The sequence below is a fragment of the Urocampus carinirostris genome, chromosome 17, assembly GCF_059441175.1.
Source record: "Urocampus carinirostris isolate Australia breed hairy pipefish chromosome 17, RoL_Ucar_1.0, whole genome shotgun sequence".
NCBI classification, from domain to species: domain Eukaryota; kingdom Metazoa; phylum Chordata; class Actinopteri; order Syngnathiformes; family Syngnathidae; genus Urocampus; species Urocampus carinirostris.
This window is the reverse complement of record NC_142365.1, coordinates 1,123,333-1,148,790: the sequence shown is the minus strand read 5'-3', so window position 1 is coordinate 1,148,790 and position 25,458 is coordinate 1,123,333. Positions and strand designations below refer to the sequence as shown.

Genomic DNA, 25,458 nt, shown 5'->3' with positions numbered 1-25,458 from the left:
GTTTCGTGTAGCATTCTTCTTAAGACATATATCAGAAGAGTGGATTTTATTTGAATCCGAAATTTTCTCGTGGAAATCCCAATTCGGCCCAACCTCACCCGGACCCTGGCTCCGGCGGCCCTCGGGTCAATAGTTTGAGACCCCAGGGCTGAAAAGATGTCCTTCTGTCATATTTCTGTCGTAGTATTTTTGTATTATAGTATTACTGTAGTAGTATTTTTGTAGTATTCCTATAGTATTGTTCTTTTTGGGTGTAGGAAATATTATCATTGATGGTATTATAGTAGGGCGGTTGAGTGGTTAGCGCGTCCATGGCACAGTTCTGAGGTCATGGAATTGAATCCTCCAGAGTTTGCATGTTCTCCCCGTGCTTGTGTGGGTTTCCTCCATGCACTCTGGTTTCCTCCCACATTCCAAAAACATGCATGTCAGGTGAATTGGCCGGTCTAAATTGTCCCGGGTGTCCCCTGCCCACTGCCCGAAGACAGCTGGGATGGGCTCCAGCACCCCCGCGACCCTACTGAGGATAAGTGGTGCAGATAATGGATGGATGGGTGTAATAGTAGTCTGTAGTCTGTACAACCCTTCTTGTGATTAAGGCTGTTTACAAAAAGTAAAAAGTAGTCATCCAATTAATTACTCGAGTAAAAGTAAGTGCGTCGAACAGCGTGCATGCTGTGCAGATCCTCCAAGAAGCCCAACCAGCCCGACTTAATGATTGACATTTTGTGCCCGAACCTAGCCTGGAATTAGGACCCGGGCCCAGGATCTTACCTCCAGTATACATGTATTAACAAATCCAGGAACAATGTAACAAACAAACAAAGGGGCAGAATATAAATAACGTGCCTGTATAAAATCCAACCTGACAACGTCCAAACCAGAAACTAGGTGCCGAACCAGAATGGAAAATGAAAGGAACAAAGTAATAAACAAGTCAAGTCAAGTCATGTTTATTTGTTTGGCCCTTAGTCACAAAGAGTCTCAAAGGGCTGCACAGACCATTCCTGAATACAGACTATAATGACACCATCCCCTGATCTAAAACCGACATGAGGGCAAGGGAAAGACTCAAAAACCTCAAGTCAAGTCATGTTTGGCCCTTAAGCACAAAGAGTCTCAAAGGGCTGCACAGACCACAGATTATAGCAAACCCCAGACTATTATGACACCATCCCCTGATCTAAAACCTACATGAGGGCAAGGAAAAACTCAAAACCTATGTCAAGTCAAGTCATGTTTATTTGTTTGGCCCTTAATCACAAAGAGTCTCAAAGGGCTGCACAGATCAAAGACTATTTCAAACTTCAGACTATTATGACACCATCCCCTGATCTAAAACCTACATGAGGGCAAATAATACACAGATATTGTCAACATAAAATCTAGGTTATTCATATGCTATAGAATAAAAGTGTGTTTTTAGCTTAGATTTAAACATTTCCACTGAGGTTGCAGATCCGATCTCAGGGGCCAAAGCATTCCAAAGCACCGGGGCCCGAAAGGAGAACGCTCTCCAACCTGTGGATTTCTTCTTGGCTCTTGGGATCACGAGTAGACCGGCATTTTCAGAGCGTGGCAGATTCCTCCATCGGCCTCCAACTGTACTGAATCAAAAAGCGCAGTTTTTGTACTTAATTTATTGGGGAAAAATAAAAATGAGGAGAACATAATATAAAAAAAGGCTGACTTTATTTTCCTTTTTTTCTCTCTCTCCCAGACAAACACGAGACCAAGCTGAAAGGCCTGATTTACTTCCAGGCCATCGAAGAGGTTTATTATGACCACTTGCGCGTCGCTACCAAGGTAAAAGTCACCTCAGCCACTTCCTCATGCTCACTAAATTCAAAGAAATGATTTTAATGCATCAAATAAATTCAAAATGAGTACCGTATTTTCTGCACTATAAGGCGCACCTAAAAGCCTTTCTTTTTTTCAAAAGCTGACCATGCGCCTTATAATACAGTGCGCCTTCTATATGGATCAATATTAAGTCGCAAAGTCTTGCAACTAAGGCAAGCAGCCGCCGACTCGATTTTTCCCCCGAACGCAAATATGTATGCTGGGATTTATTTACCGGCGTTTTATTGGCTAACCAATGTGTCAATCATCATTTGAATCGATCGCTATTGGCTAAATTTATTCGGAGGTAAAGGGGGCGGATCCTTTTTATCATTTACAGGCTGGCATTGGCTTAAACGGCAAAACAAAGCCTGCAATTGGCCGAAAAAGATAAATGCGAATCACACGTCGGGTTGCACTACGGCATAGAGAAAACATTTTTTACTATTTTGTATTTGTAAATATTTTACTCTCCTGGATTCACTACACTCACGGATATAAGAGGACCATGGTTGCACATTATTATTGAACACAACGCCTTCGGTGAGCTACTCCGGCTATATATTTTCCCTGTATCTTGTTTCAGACTGAACTCGATGTTTCTGTGATAAGCGGTGCAGATAATGGATGAAATGGAGTGTCTATTTTTAAATTCAACTCAATTCCAAGTGTTTATTGTCATATGCACAGTAAAGTTGCCAGCGAAAAAGAAAATAGAAACGAAGGAATGGTTGGCATTTCTTGAATCCCAAGACTTTAACCTTCCGAATGATATTTGGAACGATGCATTTGAGTGACATCGTACGGACACCGCATCCGCACGTGTTCTCGACACGTATTTGCGTCTTTGCAAGCTTTGGGAATGTTAAGGGGGTAAGAAGTTGGACTGAACTATCTGACTGTTTTCTCCACGTTCCCATTGTAGCGCCTTATCATCCCGTGCGCCTTATGTATGGAAAATATAGGACCAAAAACTATTTTTTGGGGGTGCGCCCTATAACCCGGTGCGCCTTATAGTGCGGAAAACACTTCAAATATGGAAATGTGGTTTAAGATCTTTTTTTTTTTCGACCATGTGGCCCCTCGAGCTAAAATGAGTTCGACACCCCGATACACATTGTGGTAGCAACGCCAGTTCAGTTTAGAAAAAAATCAGTCTGTTAACATCAAATTCTTAGACATTTGTCCTCGCTATTGCATCATTTTACCTCTGAAAAGTAATGGATCCCAGGGACTCGCATGCTCCAAAATCTATGGGTCCCAACAGAGATCTATGGCTCCCCAAAATTTAGTCTTATCCAGCTTGAAATTGTAAATCGGCGACAAATATATCATATAAATCCATATATTCATTCAGTTGTAATCATTATTGGCAATAAAAATCAGTTATCACTTCAAGATTTTTCAGTTCACAAAAATATTTTACATTATACAAAATAATATTGCTGAAATATTATTCTATATATTCATGCAGTTTTAATCACTTCAGATTTTTCAGTTCATATATTCTTGGTGGTTTGCTGTCCCGCCACAGTTGTAATGCCTTCTCAAGGTCCAATTGGAGCAACGGAATTTCCATAGCTAATTTGTGGTTTTCATTGTGGTGGTGCCGATCGAAAATGCTCTTCTGAAAGTTTGTATTGCGAAATGATTTATGCAATCCAGTTTTTTTGTCACGCTGGGTACACGCATCACAGAGCATGTAGCCTCCTTTATCATCCTCTTCATAGCGTCACCAGGAATATAATTGAGTCCATTTTGGCAGAAAAGTCCTTTCTTGCTTGGAGTATTCTTTTGTTTATTTTCTTTCGTCGAACCGTTCGCTTCAACACACGTGTTTTCCTTGCCTCCGCAATCTTCTGAAGAATTTCTCCGCCGTTTTTGCTGGCCGGAATTATTGCCGTTGTTATCACACTCTGCATTATGTTTTGACTTATTACTGACACTGATAGATGAGCAATTTTGTGTTGATTTTTACCTAATACTGTTTTTTCCGGAGGCATATTTAACCTTCCCTCGACGACAAGCACCACAATAATGACGTCATCTCGAAGCAACGAAATCTCGTTGGCCGAGATCGGCGTGCGGACGAAATCTCGAACCGCGAGACCAAAACAACAATGGCGGATCCGCCTGACGAAAAGTTTGGAGTGCTCTAAATCTTTGTTTAAAAAAAAAAAGTAATCAAGTAATAATGTCAATTTTGTGTCCAAAAAGTTGCGTCCCGGGGACGCACGTTGATTCGAGACGATGCGTCCCCAGCAAAAATCATGCGTCTAGGACGCGGGCAAAGCAGAACACTGCTATTGTTCGTCTTTGAGGAAAAACAAGTCAGTGTCTTCAAAGACCCCTAAGTATAAGAATCTAAAGTTTGTCCCGGATCTCCTCCAGAGCCCCAACCCGTCCCTGACCTTCTGCGTGAAGACTCACGACCGCCTTTACTACATGGTGGCGCCGTCCCCGGAGGCCATGAGGATCTGGATGGATGTCATCGTGACGGGGGCCGAGGGCTACACGCAATTCATGAGTTGAGGGGCCCGACGGGAGGACGACAGAAGGCCCCCGGCCCGGCCGCAAGGTGAACTGGATGTCAGCCGGGGCCGCCTGAGGCTTTGTTCCTGACACCGACGCTTGAAAAGAATTCTCCAGGGAGGAATCAGCCTTCCCTCTCTCCATCCGTCACATTCTCTTTTATCTCTATTTGTTTTTTTTGTTTTTTTACCAACACTCGAAGAACGCTCTCTTTTTAATAACTCTTCTTTTTTATAGAGATATTTTTCATACCCGCCTCTGTTTCTCGGAGAGCCCGACCGATTATGATCGACCAAATAACCGTTTTTTCCCCTCTAAGCGAAGAAAATATACCAATCTTTAACCTCGTGTGAAAATGGCACCACAGAATTTTTGTTTTATGTATGGGAGGTAAAAAGATCATGTCAGTTATTCATGTTGCATTTATTTAGATAGATAGATAGATATTTTATTCATTCCCGTAGGAAAATTCACACTTCCAGCAGTATCCTTTTGTTGTTTATGAACAGATTAACAGGATGGCCTCGGGGTGCTGTGTTGTAGTTTAGCAACAGCGGAGTGGATGACGTCACACGCTAGGCCAAAAGTTCCACGTCCCTGCGGCAGATGGAAATCTTAGTGCCCAGGGTTACACCGCCTCGTGTTCACGTAGATAGCGAGTCCGCCTCCTCTCCGCTTCCCGCAGGCTTTTCTGTCTCTGTCTGTCCTAACAGCACTGAAGCCGGGTAGCCAGGTAGCTCCACTTTAGCGTCCAGGATGCTAGACGTGAGCCACGTTTCCGTAAAACACAGCAAACTGCACTCCCTTTGATGTTTTTCACCAGCACGGTCAGTACGTCGGTTTTATTTGGTAGAGAGTCCATATTTACCATGATTACGAACGGTACCGAAGGCTTATAATGCCGCTAGCTGCTTAGCCCCGGTTCTGCAGCCACGATAGGGCCCCCTCATCACGCCGGCTCGAGAATTCTTCAGGGCAAGGAGTAGATTCCTTGAATAAACGCATTTTTTTGTGCGTTAAAACCCCCCCAAAAAAATAGGATAGTTAAAGTGTAGTTGTCAAACGGGACGAAAAACGGGACGAATATAGAAGCAGACACTTAAAACAATAAATCACAAAAAGAGCGAAATAACACGTAGCTGCACAAAGAATGAATGTATTTAAAATTATCCCATCAGTGTGAATTTCCCTGCGGGGATGAATAAAGTCTCTATCTATCTATCTATCTATCTATCTATCTATCTATCTATCTATCTATCTATCTATCTATCTATCTATCTAATCCTATGAGAAATCTGTAAACAATAATAACATAGAAAAAGGTTTTAATTAATTATTCGCTAATTAGCGATTATTTTGACAAACGCATTATGTGGTATCAATACAGATTTATCGGTTTTTGTTTTCTTAAATAAGACTAATTACGTGCAACCGACAGTTTTTACCTTTTTTCTCGAAAACTAATTAATGTCATTTTTGCACTTTTCGCATGAGGTTAATGCAATGTTACGGAAGTTTCCCGAATGCACCGTTTTGCTCTCTTAGCAACTCACAAGTAATACACATGATTATTTTGTAACTGAACATTTAAAATCTTTAAAGGGGCAGTGTGTATTATATTATTATAAAAAAAATACAATAATGATTTAAATAATAAGCAAATATACATGAATTAGGTCATAAACTTATTAAATACTCGTAGGTCGAGGAAACTGCATTTAACTTACATAACACAAGCCTCACCTAAAGGGAGCTGACAAAATCGTCTGACATCTTGCTGCTCCTGGTACCCTAAAACCTTAAAAACTGAGAATAAATTGGTGCTGTTTGATCACTTTGAGTCTCTGTTATTGGTACTCTTCCTTGTGCTTTTTAGCACTCGTTTTTGGTTGCAGGACACAATACAGCGACATCTAGTGTTCAACTATTACACGCTGTCCCTTTGAATACACGAGAAACACGCCTCTAAAAATAGGAGTCGGTCGGGCTTTGGATATTTGTAAACAATTTTTAACACTATGTTTTCTTTTGTGAGTTCTTTTATATGTTTTATTTTGAAACTCCCTACAAAGTAATTCATTTTTTTCTTTTTCCAGTTACTTTGAAGCCAGTAAGATATAACCATTCATACTATTTTTTTTGTATACAAATATGTACAAAATGAGCAATTTTAAAGTCTTATAATGCAGTTGTGAATCTACATATGTATAAAAAAATATGGTGCGTCTAATAAAGGTTTTGTTTATCTAAAGATCTTTAAATAAAAGACAAATTCATCTTCTGTTTGTCGCAATTTGTCTATTTGCGTTCGAAAAACGAGGTCACTTCAGAAACGGGTCCATTAACTCTTCCCTCGTCGAGTTTCCGACCTTGTGAATCTAATTAAAACGTTAAGATCACTCCTTCAGATAACAATAATACAATTGAGCCTGATTTCATCAAAAGAAAAGTAGCTGATGTAAACAAATAGCAACAAACTGGCGTTTTATTCCATTTCTTACGGCAAATCAAAAACAATTACAAATAAATTGCAGCATGCGCCTACCTCCCTGCGTGGGGGTCGGGAACGTATGGCTCGGGAGCCGGATATGGCTCTTTTCACAAGGGCATTTGGCTCGACAAAATGATGGCCATAGTAGTTTTCTCTGTGACTATCGAATTTTAGTGATTGTATGGTAATCCATATGCTCAGTCCAAAATATATAGGGAAAAGTTTCAACTAGTTTACACTCGATGTTTTACACCGACAGACTCTGTTTTGGCTGTACGTCTTTCCGTAATCCTTTATATGGAAGTTCATTGAATAATCTATCTTTGAGACACTTCATGACGAAAACCCACAGAACAAACTGTAAACACCCCTGAAAACGCCAGCCAAGCAATCATGACTTTAAGCCAGGGCCATTGGGGGTTCAGTGTCTTACCCAAGGACACTTTCACATGTAACACGGAGGAGCCGGGATTCGAACTGGGATCTCTCGATCCCAAGACGAGCGCTCTACCTCCTGAGCTACTACCGCCCCACTTAAGTGTACGCAATTTTACAGGGCGTATTGAAATCACATCAACCTTCCTTTTAGTCATCATCCTGCCGATCTCCTCTTTCTTCCACTCAGTCGCTTTACTTCCACATCCTCTCACATTTAGTGACCCTATAACTAGGGTTTGCGAGACATTTGGGTCTCCCGCCCCCTTTCTGTGCCTTGCTGTCTCTAAGGGGAGTAGAGATAGAGAGGAGAGGATCCCCAGTCCCCTCGCTTCCTCCACTTTAGTCGCCTCTTACGACACACAGCGGACCACGGTGGGAGAATTCTCACACCTCCCAGGGGGAGAGGGCCCCCTCACCACAGGACCCTTTTTTATTCTCTTTGTTTTTGTATGTGTTTGTCTTGTTGTCGGTCACCCCTCTCGAGGGATATGACCAGGGTAGATCGATAGATAGTATTCAAATTTGAGACAAAAATACAAATGTGTAAATGCAACCCGGAATCCATTTTTTGCACGCGATTGTCCCGTGCAAGACTGCACAATCAGGGAATGACTTCTGAAAAGTGAACTCAAACATTTACAACTCTTTTACAATTTCTAAAAATTGGCCGATATAAAATACCTGGATGCAAAGTTTTTAGGGCTGTAAACTGGTCATCTCCAAATGGGCACTTTTGGAAACACCTTTGGAAAAATGTGTAAAATACAATGTTTCGTTTTTCGGATTGAGATCAAATTCGACCTGGGACCAGGTAAGGCTTCATGCTAATGCCCCAGCTAAGATGAACAGAGAAGAATAAAAAGCTTGTATTTCTGTATGTTCCAACTTAGATGACTCAATGGTAGCAGTCATCATTTCAGTTTGAGACAACCCTTAGGCAGCACGGCGGCGCAGTGGTTAGCGCGTGTGCGGAACAGTTCTGAGGTCATGACATCGAACTTCCTGTGTGGAGTTTGCATGTTCTCCCCGTGCTTGCGTGGGTTTCCCTTGGGCACTCCGGTTTCCTCCCACATTCCAAAGACATGCATTTTAGGTTGATTGGCCGGTCCAAATTGTCCCTAGGTGTGAATGAGTGAGCGAATTGTCCCTGTGTGCCCTGAGACCAGTAGAGGGTGTCCCCTGCCCACTGCCCAAGATGCCTGGGATGGGCTCCAGCACCCCCGTGACCCTACTGAAGACAAGCGGTGCAGATAACGGATGGATGGATGGAGACAACCCTTAAGAGTGTTACCTTTCAAGAGACCTAAAGCGTCCATTGTCTCCATACGGTTCAAAAAAAGCATTGAACTGACTTTGGGTACGCCTCGAATCGGGATTCGAGGCCAATTTGACCGGACCGCCGAGGGTTTAAAGTGCCAGCGCGTGAAAACGGCGATTGAGGATTTATCCATTTGAAATCCACGCTTAACATCCCGAACGCACGGGAGTGTCTCTGTGGACCATTTCCAGGCTTCCTTTTGACCTTGGAGAGCTTCCATGCGGCGGCCGGCAGAATAACAAACAGATCTTTAAGCGGGACGCGTGAGCTCATTAGCTGCCGGATAAGTCGGACTGACAGCGAGCTTACGGGTGCTGAAGAGCACGCATGGCCGCCGATTTCCCTGTTCGGGACTCCCACGCCATCCGATGGCTAATTGGACACAACAGTAACGTCTTTAGCACTCAAATACCGTAAATTGCGGACTATAAGCCGCTACCTTTTTCCCAAACGTTCAACCCTGGGGCTTATTCAGCGATGCGGCCGATTGATGTCATTTTTCTAACGGCCGCCAGCGGCGCTCGAGTACTAAAGGTAAGATTTAGACCGCTGGAATATATGCGCAGAGGAAGACTGCAACAACATACCCTCATCATGCAGATTGCAAAAAGAAAGGCACATGACGCAGCTTTCAAGCTAAAAGCAATCGAGCAATCCGATAAAGAAGGAAACAGAGCTACTGCACGTAAATTTTGCTTTGCGAGCGTGTTGCTAGCGTGTTTTTGAATAAGGGAGCGTGGCACGACGTCTATATGACAAAGTCTCTTTCCCATACGGAAGGAAGACGACTTTGATGACGTCAGTTATAAGGAGGAAGATGAGGATGGTTTATTGTGATTACTACAAGTACGGTATGTTTTTTTAACAGAGTCGTTAACCGTGTTGCAAGCGTGTTGCTAGTAGCGTTTTGCCACCCTTCACAGGCACGGTTTGGGATGAAAGTCATTATTATTAAAGCTTTGAAACCTCTCTCGGTGTACCGTCTTTCTTTGTAAATATGTGTAACCATGTATAATATGTATTTGCAACTCTATATTTTTGTAATGTATTTATTTTATTTTAGAGATTCTGATATGTTTTCCACGGGCGAATCAAAAAGAAGGGGCGAAAACAACGGGGGCTGACGGGAAGTGGAGTAAAGGTGAGACATGTTTGTGGACGCAGCGGACAATAGTGGATATATATTTTTCCCACCCTTACTTTTGGAAATATACTTTTTTTTTTCCTTGGATTATTTTCAACGGGACCCGGACTCTGCAGGTCTGCATCAAACCTTAAGTACCGGTATCATTTTCCGTTCATTTTAACGGCTGCAATTTTTGGACTTTGTACTTTATATTTAGTTACAATCACGGGACACAAAGTCAGGTTGGGGTTAATTTTGTGATTGTGTTACATGTTTTAATGTGGGCACAAGCGGCTTATATACAGGTGTGGCTTGTGTAAGTACAAAAGCAGTTATTCTCTTGAAATGTGGTGGGTGCGGCTTAAAATCAGGTGCGCTCTATAGTCCGGAATTTACGGTACTTAAATTAATTACCTTACTTGAAATATTTTACTATCTGAGAAAGACATTTAAAGGTATTATGCGTCATTTGAGATGTCCTTAAAAGGTAGAATATTTTCTCTATTAAGTATGAGTGGTCAAGAACCAGAACAGGATCAGGACCCAAACGCGTGACGTTACTCACACAAGCTTTTTATTTTACGGGAAATGGGGAGTCAAGCACGTTAGACAGCAGTCTGGCGTTAAATGATAGGAAGCCACAGGCCGATGAAATCAATTCTAATTGCCTAAGATGATACCGGACACATGGGGTCGATACCGGACAGGACGGGACAGACAGGATAGATAATGAACCAGGATTTTCAAAATAAACAGGAGAAACTAGACGGGAACGAAACCTGGAGAAAATAATAAACATGACAAAAATAGACAGGAACGAAACTGGAAATCGATAATAAACAGGACAAAAATAAACATGAACAAAACCAACAGGAACAGGACCGAAACGAAACCCACGTCTTGTGGGGCAGAAGTTCGTTGACGGACTGACAAAGGAAAAATGAGAGCACTTAGTCAAGTCAAGTCACATTTACTTATAGAGCCCTTAATCACAAAAATGTCTCAAAGGACTGCACAGGATTAAAATGACACAATTACAATGACCTGATCTTAAAGCAACATGCGGGCAAGGAACAACTCAAAACCTCAGCATGAGGAAAAGGAGAAACCTTGAGAAGGGACATCACAAGTGGTAATCCCCCTTAGTTTAAATAGACAAAAAGCCAATCTGTGAATGAGTTGCAGCTGGTGCCACACGGGCGGGGACAATTGGGCACCATGGCAACCGTGACATGTGTAAACAACTGAGTTCAAAGAACCTTTGAGCTTTATTTTCGTGCGACATTCATCTTACGTTTATCAGAGCTGTACGGGGCGGAACAATTAGATTTGAGGAATGGAGGCTGGGGGGAGTGCTGAAGAATGATCATACTGTTTTTTTTTCTATTTGTCAGTGTAGCAAGAAAATGGTGAAAGTAAGAAAAGCCCTGCGTCTAAGAAAGGCAAGTACTTGCACGTGCATCATGAATGAGCTGACTGAGGGTGCAATGATAACACAAGCCAGGAGATGGCGGCAGAGAGCAACAAAGTTCCAAATTCCATTAAGCACATTTATAAATAAAAAATAGAAATATTTTTTAAAAGAAAATATTATTTTTAGCAGGGATGTGCGACATGTGCCACATTTTTCACCCTAATACCTGCCGATACCGATGATATCTCATATTTACTACTATCAATGATTTTTCCCAACTGTTTTGTGCCATCTGCTTTTATCTTGCTTTTAGCAAAGCTGTTCAGGCCATGGAACACATTTGGTAGGAGGGTTGAGACTGGGGGGAGGGGTGGAGAGTATTTTCATACTCATCCCTGCTTTTTTTTTCTTTCTATATGTTTGTGGAGTGTGAAAATGGTGAAAGTAAGAAGAGGCCTATTTCAAATATAGTCCAAAAGGAGAGATGAAAAAAAACAAAAGCTTACTTGAGCGCGTCTGAGAAATGCACATACTAGCATGCGCAACGTGAACGATCTGACTTTGTCATGATTACTGATTCAGCTGTGGTCGCTGATTGGCTCCCTGCCACTTTTTTAACCCCCCGGCTCCTTGTTACCGACGTAAGGTCCTGCGAACCTACGCTTTTGCTAGGCAAGCACCGTACCCTCCGACAATCTCCTGCTCTGTTTTCTCCTGCCTGTTACCCGTTGCCGACCTGTTTCTGGACCCGTTTCCGTCCTGCTCTTCCGTCCCGGCCATCGACCCGTTTTGCCCTGTTTCCTACCTGATACTTTTCTGGACTCGATTACCGCCCTTGCTCCCCTGTCCCGGCCACCGACCAGCTTTCCTGCCACCCACGACTACCCTCCCTCGAAGCCACCCGTGTCCGACGATCATCGGATCGTGGAATCAAGCACTGCTCTCTATTTCAATAAAACTGTGTTAAACGAACGCTATTGGGTCCTGTCTCCGTCTCTGTGACAGACTTAAGCAGCAATCATGACTTTAAGCCAGGAAATGACGGCTGAGTTAAAAATTTCCAAATCCCGTACAGCTTCCTGGAAGCCAAAATGTCAAAAAACACACTAAAAAGGCACAGTTCCGAGGTCAGTTGAACAAATTCAGCAACCAGCTTTCCTTTGTGAAGTTTGCATGTTCTCCCCGTGCTTGTGTAGTTTTTTTATTGATTTTTTTGAAGTATCTAACGTTTTTCATCATATTTAAGCTTATCCTGGACCTTTATTAAGGGAAGGAGAGTTTCAAAAATGCTATATTTTCTCGGGGGGCTTGGGCACCTTCATAAACAGCCCAGTCGCGCCCCTGGTTTGAACTCCATCGTGTCATTAGGGAGAAATGCTTTGCCCCCGACATGCCCCCCCTTCCACACACAGCAGATGAAAGCATCTCTCACCGTCTCCTTTTGAAGGCGAAGCTAAATAAATGTCATTAATTCCAAACGCGAAAACACAAATCATTAAATTGCGATACAAAGGGCCGTTTTTTTGGGGGGGGGGGATTATTAACGCTTGCACCGCTCGGCACTGACCTAATGAGGCCAACGAAACATCGCTTTGAGCTTTATTCCCTACTCCCAGGGTTGGGTAGGGTTACACAAAGAGTCTCAACTGGCTGCAAAGACCACAGATTATTGCAAACCACAGACTATTACGACACCATCCCCTGATCTAAAACTGACATGAAGGCAAAGGAAAACTCAAAAACCTCAAGTTGATTTGAGACCATGTGTCCCCAGCAAAAATAATGCGTCTAGGATGCGGGGACGCGGGCAAACCAGAACACTGCCGTAATCTACATCAATATCAATACATGTTATTGATCCTTCCCCGTGGTTTTAGAAGAACAACGTTTAGGGCCCAGAACAATGTTATTCTCAAAACTGCATGACCTGAATTGCCATATATTTTTCCACTGTCAAGGCCATTATCGGCATCATCATCAATACCTGCTATCAAACCTTGTGTATCTACTTAAGTATTTTATAATGGTCCTGATTTAAATTGAATTATGAAGCTACATACTTTCGGGGGCGGCAGTAGCTCAGGAGGTAGAGCGCTCGTCTTGGGATCAAGGGATCCCAGCTCGAATTCCGGCTCGTCCGTGTTACATGCCGAAGTGTCCTTGGGTAAGACACTGAACCCCTAATACCTCCAATAAGCAGGTTAGCGCCTTACATGGCTGCACGGCCGCTATTGGGAAATGCGAAGCACATTGTAAAGAGCTTTGGGAAATCATTGACTTGAAAAGCGCAGATCATTTCATTTCATTTACAATAACTGGTGTTAAATCATGGTGTATACAGCTCTATAATTGTGCTGATTCATCATCGGGACGAAGCAGCGTTCGTTTGTTTTTCATTTTAGAGTACCGGCCGACGTTTCTTCGGAACACCATCACTTACATCAGGTGGGGTGTGTTCAATATTTTAGTCCTGATAACATGATACGAGTCAATTTAGAGGAATGTTTGGTCGAATGGCAACGGCGCATAAAATGTGGAAAGGCCGATAAGCAAGGCCAACGGCGTTCTTAACCGTCTTTCCATGGGGTGGAGGGTTGATGACTTAGCAGCGTAAGGTCAACTCTGACGGAGGGCCAATAACTTCTACATATTGCAAAACGTCGAAAATGCAAAACCGTACTCTCGTTCGGAGACACTGGAATATTTACGATTTTAAACAAGTTCCATTTCACCTCAGGTTGAGCTCACTGTTGTTGCCATTGCTTTTGGACCCATCAGTCAATTATTTTAATATTGCATCAATCTACTATGAATTCTGTCGATAATTCAAACGATCAGATCACCTGGAGTTGCCATTCAAATTCTTGTATTCTAAGATAAATCAGTGATTTAGATAGATAGATAGATGTCTAGATAGATGTCTAGATCAAAGCGGCGCTGCCACGAGCGGCTGCCTTTTCCAGCAGCTGCCCTATTGTTTTATTGTCTGCTCCTATCTTCAATGTTTTTTTCTTCCCGTTTTGACAACTACACTATGGTTTACTTCTATCTTATGGGACATGGGTTTTAGTGCACAAGAAATGCGTGTATTCAAGGAATTTCAACTCCTTGCCCTGAAGAATTCTCGTGCCGGCGTGATGAAGGGGCCTATCGTGGAAGGAGAGCCGGAGCTAGCGAAGCGGTTAGCGGCGTTATAAGTCTTCGGTACCATCCGTAAACATGGTAAATGCGAACTCACGACCAAATAAGATCATCGAGTGCTGGTGGAAAACATCGAAGCGCACAGGGAGCGCAGTTGCTGTGTTTTGCGGAAACGTGGCTCACGTTTAGCATTCCGGACGCTAACGTGTAGCCACCCGGAGCTACCCGGAGTTATCCGGCTTCAACGCCGCTAAACAGAGACACGAAAGCCGGGGGGAATCGGAGAGGAGGCGGACTTGCTAACACGAGGTGGTGTATCCCTGGATTTTCACAAAAAAAAGTTTTCCATCTGCCGCAGGGATGTCGAACTTTTGGACTGGCGTGACGTCATCCACTCCGCTACAAGCACCCCTAGGGCATCATGTTCATCTGTTAATAAACAACGGGGTAGACTGCTGGAAGTGTGAATTTCCCTACGGGGATGAATAAAGTATCTATCTATCTATCTATCTAGATAGATGTCTAGATACTTTATTCAGATTCAGATCTACTTTATTGTCATTCTTTTACACGTGTATACAAAACTAAATGTCGATACATCTGACCCGCACAGTTTCCTTGAATGTACAGATATAAATAAAATGTTGTATTGAGTTGGAGTATTGAAGTACTAATAATATACTCAATAATTATAGCTATGTATAGTATATAAAGTAGTGCAAAGAGTGCAAGAGGAGCAGCTCACCAGATGTGCAAAATGGGCAGTCAGGTAAACAAGTCACTATACAATAACAATAACAATGGAGTACGGTAGTGCAGAGGAGAACAGATGTGCAAAGGAGTGGCTAGGTATAAGAGAACTGCCAGTAGTGCAAAAAACAAAACAAACAGATGTACAGATTAGCAGCTGTGTAGGCTTACTGTGTGTGTGATTGACCATTTAACAGTCTAATGGCCAGGGGGACAAAGTTGAAGAGAAATTCCCACTTCCAGCAATATCCTTGTGTTAAAAAATAAAACAATAAAATAAAGATAAAGAATACAAAAATACCCCATATAACGTTTTGCTATAGAGTATTTAAATAGTGCTATGGAAAATACACACTATCATAAAAATAGGGTAACATGGGTGGGGTTCAATGTGGGCTTTTACTCCTCCGGGTGGAGTTAAAGAGCCTCATGGCATGAAGAAGAAACGATCTCCTCAGTCTGTCCGGGGAACAAGACTGTGATTTTAAAGATTCATTAAAGAAAACCACATTGATTTAAAGAAGCAAAAAGTATCATACGTGCATTTTTTTTAAAACCGGTTGAGAATGACTCGAAAAAAAAAAAACCTTCTGAAACGTTGGGCAAAAAAGTGAAAAAAAAAACATGGTGCAGTTCAGTCGCTTTGAGTCTCCTTAGTTCTTTCTTGTGCTTTTTAGCACTTGTTAGTGCTTGCACATTATATAGCAACACTGGTCAATTAACACAGACTGTATCTTTAAATGAATTCAAGTTTAATGGATGGACTTCATTGGTCGGTCTATATATTGTCAGAGAATAAATAACAAATGTTATTTATTATATATAAAAAGGAACACTTTAATTGAGACCCTCCCAAAAAGTCAAGATTTTTGAAATGATCTGGAAAAAAAATAACAGCTTTATGCTGGCTGACCATTATCAAACTACGTCCTATAAAGTCAGCTCCTGTCATGAGCTAAATGTTTTTTCTTCAAGACTAAGATCTTCATCATCTTACCATCTAAACGATTTATTTTTTTGTATGGTTGTGATATTTACTGTGAAGAAAAAGTGTATTCCTTTTTCTTATGATCTTAGAACTGGTTGGAATTTCTGATCTGAGGTTTGGGCTCTCCCCTGTTCTTGTCAAATTCTAAATCCACCAATGACTTCCCTCCTTATTTAGTTTATTTCTTTACTAAATTATCAATATATCAAGTCATGTTTATTTGATTGGCCCTTAATCACAAGGAGTCTCAAAGGGCTGCACACACCACAGATTATTGCAAACCACAGACTATTACGACAGCATCCCCTGATCTAAAACCTACATGAGGGCAAGGGAAAACTCAAAATCCTCAACATGAGGAAAATGAAGAAACCTTGAGAAGGGAAGGTCTCAAAGAGCTACACAGACTATTGCAAACTACAGACTATTATGACACCATCCCCTGATCTAAAACCGACATGAGGGCAAGGAAAAACTCAAAAACCTCAAGTCAAGTCATGTTTATTTGACTGGCCCTTAATCACAAAGAGTCTCAAAGGGATGCACAGACCACAGATTATTCCAAAATAGACTATTATGACACCATCCCCTGATCTAAAACCTACATGAGGGCAAGGAAAAACTCAAAAACCTCAAGTCAAGTCGTGTTTATTTGTGACACCCTTAATCACAAAGAGTCTCAAAGGGCTGCACACACCACAGATTATTGCAAACCACAGACTATTACGACACCATCCCCTGATCTAAAACCTACAGGAGGGCAAGGAAAAACTCAAAAACCTCAACATGAGGAAAATGAAGAAACCTTGAGAAGGGAAGGTCTCAAAGAGCTTCACAGACAATTGTAAACTACAGACTATTATGACAGCATCCCCTGATCTGCAACCCAAGGGAAAAACTCAAAAAACCTCAACATGAGGAAAATCAAGACATTCTTCCTTTAGACGAGGGTTGGGCAAACTACAGCTTAATTCAGGAGTATGTGCAACTTTTAAATCATAAAGCTGTCCAAACAATGAATTGATGACAAATAATATATCAATCCATTTTTGGTTGATTAATTGAACAATTAAGAAGTTGTTGCACCTCTACTTCACCGTTGTCCCATGTTTTTTTCGATATTTCCAAAAATACGCCGACTTTAGTTCTTTCTACATTTGTGAGACTAATAATAGAATTTCAAAAAACGTCGTGTAGACATTTTGTTACTTTTTCTAGTCAAGTTTTTAAAATGCTACAGAAACGGTTGTTTACATATTTCGCAGTTCGATGAATCTTGTCAGTGTGGAATTTAACGTGTCAGACGTTTGCTCTCTGGGATTTCATGGCGTGTTACAGGAAACATGGCGACGCCTTAAGGGACCATTTCCTTCCCCCCCACCCACGTCTTTGGCAGCATGCTTTAAAATGGACATCAGCAAAGAACTTTTTGGACATAAACACGAATGAGACTCAATGAAAATGCTTCCCTTGTGTTCAAAGAATGGCGAAAGTTGAGGACAATAAAATGTTGTAACCAATGTTCCCTGTCATTTTCCTTACGGGTCTGAGCGTTCACACAAAGTCGGTGAGCAACGCTTGAAACAACAGTGAGCAACCGTAATCCCAAGTGTGGCAACTGAGTCATTATCAAACACGTCCAAAATTTGACATCACGTTATATTTTGCAGAGTTTCTGGCAATGCAAAATTAATTTTCACTTTTAAATGAATTGACTAAAGTACTATTGCAAAGGTGGTATTGCCTACAAACGTCATTTGTTTTTACAACAATTCTTTCACAAGATTTTCATTTCTTTTTATTTCCTGATATATTTTGTCCCATAATATTAACATTTTTGGGGGCTTATTGAGTCGGTTGCACGATACACAACTGTACTTAATCACATTTTTTACTGGAAGTACAATGTTGGCAACAAGATTGGAAATTATTTGAATGCAACACAAACTTTTTCTTCTTTTCCCCTGTTTTTTTAATTCTTTAAAAAAATCTCATTGTTTACTTTTTCCTAACTGTTACTATTTTCTTTTTGTTCTCTATTTACAATTTTTACTTTGTTTCTTTCTTTTCTTTTTTTCTGGCTTTTTCCTTAATATTCTTTCTTTTTTCTCTTCCTTTTGTTTCTTTTTTTTCTCAGCTTTTCAATACTTTTTCATTTTGGTATTTTTTTCTTTTTTGTTCTATTCCCCCCTTCCTTTAAGTCATTTTGTGCATTATTTTACATCATATTTGGTCATGTAGGGATGAAAGAAGCAAAAACAACCAGGAGAGCCGTTTAGGACCCTAAAGAGCCGGTTCCTTTTAGTGAGCCGAGCCGAAGAAGCCGGTTCTTGACAAACTCTACTAACTTTACTCAACTTCGTTCTACTTCAGCTCGACTTCAAAATACCGCATTTAGAACACAACGTCAGGGGAACCCGTGTATTTTGACCTTCATGCACTGTAACTTTGACTTAAGTCGCTTCTTAATTAGTCATTTTGATCCCTGATTTTTGTGCGCTGGCTAGATTTTCTCGTGCGCTGAGAATGTGCGGGCAGTGCGCAGCTTAGAGGGAACATTGGTTGTAACCCACCCTAACGTCGACTTGCCATACTTGGCAGGAGGGCATCCACTCTTCTGATTTGCGACACAGGGAAGATGGAAACCGAAGCTTGTGACTTGAAATCAACGGTCGGGGATCATCATCAGTGGTCCTCAACTGGTCTGACTTCAGGAGTAGTCCACCCTAAGTACGAGCAGACACACAAACAAGAATAAATGACCACTATTCAAATTCATCCGATGAAAGGATTGTTCGCAGAATATAGTCACCTTTTTCAAGTACCATACTCCGCACACATACACACACATACTTTTCCTGGTGGTTCTCACCTTGGGGATCATGAACCTGAGACCATCTGCTGCCATCCCTATCAGTGTGGATAGATAGATAGATAGATAGATAGATAGATAGATAGATAGATAGATAGATAGATAGATAGATAGATAGATAGATAGATAGATAGATAGATAGATAGATAGATAGATAGATAGATAGATAGATAGATACTTTCTTCATCCCCGTAGGGAAATTCACACTTCCAGCAGTCTACCCCGTTGTTTATTAACAGATGAACATGATGCCCTAGGGGTGCTTGTAGCGGAGCGGATGACGTCACGCTAGTCCAAAAGTTCGACATCCCTGCGGCAGATGGAAATCTTTTCTTTGTGAAAATCCAGGGATACACCACCTCGTGTTAGCAAGTCCGCCTCCTCTCCGATTTCCCCCGGCTTTCGTGTCTCTGTTTAGCGGCGTTGAAGCCGAATTGCTCCGGGTAGCTCCGGGTGGCTACACGTTAGCGTCCGGAATGCTAAACGTGAGCCACGTTTCCGCAAAACACAGCAACTACGCTCCCCGTGCGCTTCGATGTTTTCCACCAGCACTCGATGATCTTATTTGGTCGTGAGTTCGCATTAACCATGATTACGGATAGTACCGAAGACTTAAAACGCCGCTAGCCGCTTCGCTAGCTCCGGCTCCTCTTCCACGATAGGCCCCTTCATCACGCTGGCACGAGAATTCTTCAGGGCAAGGAGTTAAAATTCCTTGAATACACGCATTTTTGTGCGCTAAAACCCATGTCCCATAGGATAGAAGTAATCCATAGTGTAGTAGTCAAAACGGGAAGAAAAAACACTGAAGATAGGAGCAGACAATAAAACGTGGTTTGTCTGTGCCTTGCCATCATCATATTTTATTTCTAAAACTATTGATTTTGTTTTTATTGTATTTTAAACATTGATTGTGTCTGTCTATTGGGCGTTTCAGGTTGTTGGGTTGGAAAAAGGCAGGGATTTTATTTTCTTATTGCACAGTGAAAGTTTTTATCAACACTTTGAGTGGTGATTTATTGCCTTGAAAGTGCTTTAAAATAAATCTTATTTGATTTAAATATTGATAAATTATGACATGTTCAAACCATTTACTGTACGTTCCAACAGTGCTTTAATTACATAAAGTCATACGCCATTTTTTATATTTTGCAATCGTTTCCTTCTTTGACTCAATTGTTGTTGTCACTGTTTTCCACTTCTCCTTCCCCTTATCACTAACTTTCTTGGGACGCATTATTATGGGCAAAAAAAAGGAAATAAAACGAGCAAACTCACAATAAAATGAGATGTGGTGCCTCTCAAACGCACTAATAGATAGATAGATAGATAGATAGATAGATACTTTGTTCATCCCCGAAGGGAAATTCACATTTAATTGTCGTGATTGTACGGTTAAAGATTATAATTGACCCTCCATTTTTTCTTCTCGAAATTATTTTTCCAGGGCAAAGGCCTGTGACTCATTAAAAACGGGTCTGCCACCCACTTTTGGATCTCGAACAACCAGTTGAGAAACACCGATTAGAAAAAAGAATCCCGGAATTAATTTCAATGATATACCGCGTACGCACTGCCGATCTGTTTTTAAGATTTTCTTTCGGATGTCTTTTCTCTCTGGGCAAACGGGAAGCTCTCCGAGGACCAATTATGCCGACGGCTGCGACGTCCAGGGAGGTTCAGACCCGCCTAAAATTCGTCTTCATTACCAAAGCGTCTTTCTTTATGATGTTCTTCAAATCTCAGAGTAGGCACCTCCTTGAAGAAGATGTTCATGTTATTTAGTTTAAGTGTTGTGAGGGCATCATTCAAGTCCAAGGTAGCTCTTATGTGACAGCAGTGTTCTGGTTTGCCCGCGTCCCTGCGTCCTACACGCATCATTTTTGCTGGGGACGCAACGTTTTTGACACCAAATTGTCATTATTACCCGATTACTTTTTTCTTTTTTTTTTTAACAAAGATTTACCGCACTCCAAACTTTCCGTCAGGCAGATCCGCCATTGTTGTTTTGGTCTCGCGCCGATCTCGGAAAACGAGATTTCGTTGTTTCGAGATGACGTCATTGTTGTGGCGGTTGTCGAGTGAAAGAGAAGTATGCCTCTGAAAAAACAGTTGGTATTAGGTGCAAATCTACAAAAAAATGGTAATTTCTTCAGTGTCGGTAATAAATCGAAACATAACACAGAAAGTGGTAACAACGGCAATAATTCCGGCACGAAAAAACGGCGGAGAAATTCTTCAAAAGAGTTTTGAAGCGAACGATTCGACGAAAGAAAATAAACAAAAGAATACTCCTAACAAGAAAAGGACTTTTCTGCCAAAATGGACTCAATTATATTTCTGGTGATGCTATGAGGAGGATGATAATGGATTACAACTATGGCGGGACAGCAAACCACAAAGAATATATGAACTGAAAAATCTGAAGTGATAACTGCTTTGTATTACCAATGAACTGTGATGATTAAAACGGAATGAAAATATAGATTCATATAATTTTTTTAGCAATAATATTTTGTATAATGTTCAATATTGTATTCTTGAAGTGATAACTGATTTGTATTACCAATAAACTGTGATGATTAAAATGGAATGAATATATAGATGTATATTATATATTTGTCGCCGATTTCCAATTTCAACCTCGATAACACTCAATTTTGGGGACCCATAGACAGTGTTCCCTCTAAGCTGCGCGCGTGCGCAATTGCGCACTGCTCGCACATTCTCAGCGCACAAGAAAATCGAGCCAGCGCACAAAAATCAGGGCTTAAAATTACTTATTAAGAAGCGACTTAAGTCAAAGTTACAGTGCATGAATGTCAAAATACACGGGTTCCCCTGATGTTGTGTCCTAAATGCAGTATTTTGAAGTTGAGTCCAAGTGGATTGAAGTTGAGTAAAGTTAGTAGAGAACCGGCTTCTTCGGCTCGGCTCACTAAAAGGAACCGGCTCTTTCGGGTCCTAAACGGCTCTTCAGGTTGTTTTTGCTTCTATAATCCCAACATCAACAAATATAATGTAAAATTATGCACGACATGACCTAAAGGAAGGGGGGAATAAAACAAAAAAGAAAATAATACCAAAATGATAAAGTAGTGAAAAGCTGAGAAAAAAGAAACAAAAGGAAGAGAAAAAAAATAAGGAAAAATGTAGAAAAAAAGCCAGAAAAAAAGAAAGAAATGTAGGAAAAAAGTAACAAAAAAGTAGAAAAATACACAGAAAAAAGAAGAAAAAGTTTGTGTTGCATTCAAATCATTTCCAATGATATCAAGTGAATCTTGTTGCCAACATTGTACTTCCACTCAAAAATGTGATTCAGTCCAGTTCTGTATCTTACAACCGACTCAATAAGCCCCAAAAATCATAATATTATGCCACAAAATAGATCAGGAAATAAAAAGAAATGCATATCTTGTGAAAGAATTGTAAAAACAAATGACGTTTGTAGGCAATTGTACATGAGTCAATTTATTTAGAAGTGAAAAAATGATTTTGCATTGACGGACACTCCGCAAAATGTAACTTGATGTCAAGTTTTGGACATGTTTGATAACTAATTATCTTGCCCCACTTGGGATTACGGTTGCTCACTGTTGTTTCAAGCGTTGCTCACCGACTTTGTGTGAACGCTCAGACCCGTAAAGAAAATTACAGGGAACATTGCCAGTGGTTAGCGCTTGTGCGGCACAGTTCAAGTCATGGGAACCTGTCGTGGGTTCAAATCCAGCTCCAGACTTCCTGTGCAGAGTTTTTATGTTCTCCCCGTGCTTGCATGGGTTTCCTCCGGGCACTCCGGTTTCCTCCCACGTTCCAAAAACATGCATTTCAGGTGAATTGGCCGGTCCAAATTGTCCCTAGGTGTGAATGAGCCAGTGAGTTGTCTGTCCCTGTGTGCCCTGCAATTGGCTGGCAACCAGTTCAGGGTGTCCCCTGCCCACTTCCCGGAGATGGCTGGGATGGGCTCCAGCCCCCCCGCGACCCTAATGAGGATAAGCGGTACGGCTAATGAGATGAGATGAGATTGCCCATAGATCTCTGTTGGGACCCATAGATTTTTGAGCATGCCAGTCCCCGGGACCCATCACTTTTCACAGCTCAAATGAACACTGTGACAGTAGATCAACTCCAACTCAATCCTCCCCCCAACTTTAATCAATACTAGCATAACTACAAGATGAATGCATCCTGTCAATGTGTTAATGTATTAATTGCTGCAGAAGAAGGGTGGGGGGGAAGGCTTTCGGCTTTCGGCTTTGGTTCATGGATGCAACTCAGCAAAGGAGATTGTTGGGTGGGGAGGAGGACAAACAGAGTTGAGGTGGATGACAAACAGCATGCGGGGAGACACATGCAAATCCCCTGGCAACAGCCACCGGAAAACAGCTCCAGAATAGGGGCAGTGTCCACTATTACTATAGCAACAGAGGAGATTGGATTTGCTGAATGGAGGGAAAAAAACAGGTGACACACCATATTTCTTGTGAATGAATTTTAACATCTAACCCACTTGGTGGTGAAGACACTTGTGAGGTGTAGTTTTTTTTTTTTAAATTGTATGAATATTCTTAGTATTTACATATGATAAAAACACCAATAAATACCTAAATCTAAATCACAGGTGTCAAACAGATCAGGGCCAGATCAGGCCCACCAATGGTTTAAATCCGGCCCCGCAAGGCAACAGTGAGAGAAGCGCAAGAGGAAAATGAGCTGCAGTTTTAAATTATTTTAAGTTATTATAAGTATTATTTGGGATTGCAACATCCTTTGGTGTCTGGTAATTCTGGAAGGGGGATACCACATGTGCGGTCCCTTCTCAAGGTTTCTTCATTTTCTTCATGTTGAGGTTTTTTGAGTTTTTCCTTGCCCTCATGTTGGTTCCAGAGCAGGGGATGGGGTAATAATAGTCTGAAAAATAGCCTGTGTAGTATAGTCTATGTAATATAGTCTGTGTAATAACCTGTGAAGCCCTTTGAGACTCTTTGTGATTAAGGGCGTCACAAATAAAAATGACTTGATTTGACTTAAATATTTCCACCGGATGTCACCAAAGCCAGTAAAACTCGCAAAACGATTGTGGTAATGTTTCTCCATTTCTCTCGGACTCACTTCTTTATTATTTATTCTCACTCTTTTTCTTTCTCCCGTTCACTCTCTTTCTCTCACTCTATTTTTCTCTGTCTTGCTGTCTTTCTATTTTCTCTTTCTAATTTACACTTTAATTCTCTTTTTTTCTCGTCCTTTCTTTCCCTTGTTCGACCTCTCTCTCTTACCTCACTTTGTCTCTTTTTCTCCTGCTGACTCTTTTTTTTCTGTTGTTTCACTTCTCTTATTCTTTTTCTTTCTATATTCATTTTCCCCTTCTTCTCCATTCATGTCTCTATTCTGCTCTCTCTTTTTCTCTCACTGTTACTCTGTCTCCCTTGTTCTCCCTATCTGTTTATCGCTCTCGCTTTCCCTCCCGCTCTTTTTCTCCCCCTCTCTTTCTCTTAAATTTACTAGTCCGCCCCCCGTGTGATTTTTTAGAGCATTTGTGGCCCCCAGCTAAAACCAGTTTGACACCCAGGGTTGGGTAGGGTTACTTTTACTGGATTACTTTCAATGACTTGGATGACTCCAATAGCAAATATGCTCATAAAAGACAAAAGAAACTAAATATGACTAAAATGACTCAAATTTGTGCAGGCTTGGGGAGTAACGGAATACATGGAACGGCAAAAATGATGTCGGCAAGCTGTTTGGATTTATTTTCATTTGATGTTCGTTTTGCCGGAGAACAAAGAGATCAAAGCCAGGAAAGAAAGCTTACCACGTGTTGTGAGTCATCTTTTTATTCATTTTGAGTTTCTTTTGTCTTTTATGAGCATATTTGCTATTGGAGTCATTGATAGTAATCAAGTTAAAGTAACCCTATCCAACCCTGTTGACACCCCTGATCTAAATAATAGTTTGAGAAACACACCCATAAATATTTCAAACAAGCGTGGTTTATGTTGTAAAGTGGCCCGAGGATAAACTAAACATCAACAAGTGAGATCTAATGCCGGATTAAGAATTTCTCTGGTTTGTTTACGCCAGCCATGTGCACTCGCTGCACTCAGGATGAAAACAACATCGCCTTGACGACCAGCAGCCAATCGCAATTCACACACGGGCCGATCCGACCAATCAGAGTGAAGTATCTCGGCCAATAGGAGTGGAGAACCGAACAATGATGCAAGGAAGACGCAACAGCTTTTCACATATGTACTGTTACAGAAGTTTGAGATTAGGACGACTTTCTGAGAACAAAATCATCATTTTAGCGAGGTTTCAAACAAATTGAATATGGTCGCGAGGGTGTATTCTCGCGAGGCTTGATTCCCGGAAGTTAAGGTAAAACTATAACACAGCGCAGCGCAACTATCATCATCAGCGTGAAAATAACAATGACATACTATAAAATGACATTGTTTGGTTGCCCTAAAAACAAAGCTGCTCTAATTTATGATTTATCACATGTATCACTGATTAATAGCTCCTTATATTTTTTCCGTGATTGTT

General features: G+C 41.3%; 1 protein-coding gene across 2 annotated transcripts in view; it reads left to right on the top strand.

Moving 5' to 3' along the window:
- Positions 1-6,655, top strand: part of phldb1a (pleckstrin homology-like domain, family B, member 1a) — a 64,930-nt gene extending 58,275 nt beyond the window's left edge. For both annotated transcript variants that reach the window (XM_088321382.1, XM_088321383.1), the window contains 2 exons: positions 1,721-1,806; positions 4,234-6,655. In XM_088321382.1, coding sequence (XP_088177508.1) covers positions 1,721-1,806; positions 4,234-4,374 — 227 coding nt within the window. In that variant the 3' untranslated portion in view covers positions 4,375-6,655. The remainder of the gene's footprint in view (positions 1-1,720; positions 1,807-4,233) is intronic.
- The last annotated feature ends 18,803 nt before the right edge of the window (positions 6,656-25,458 follow it).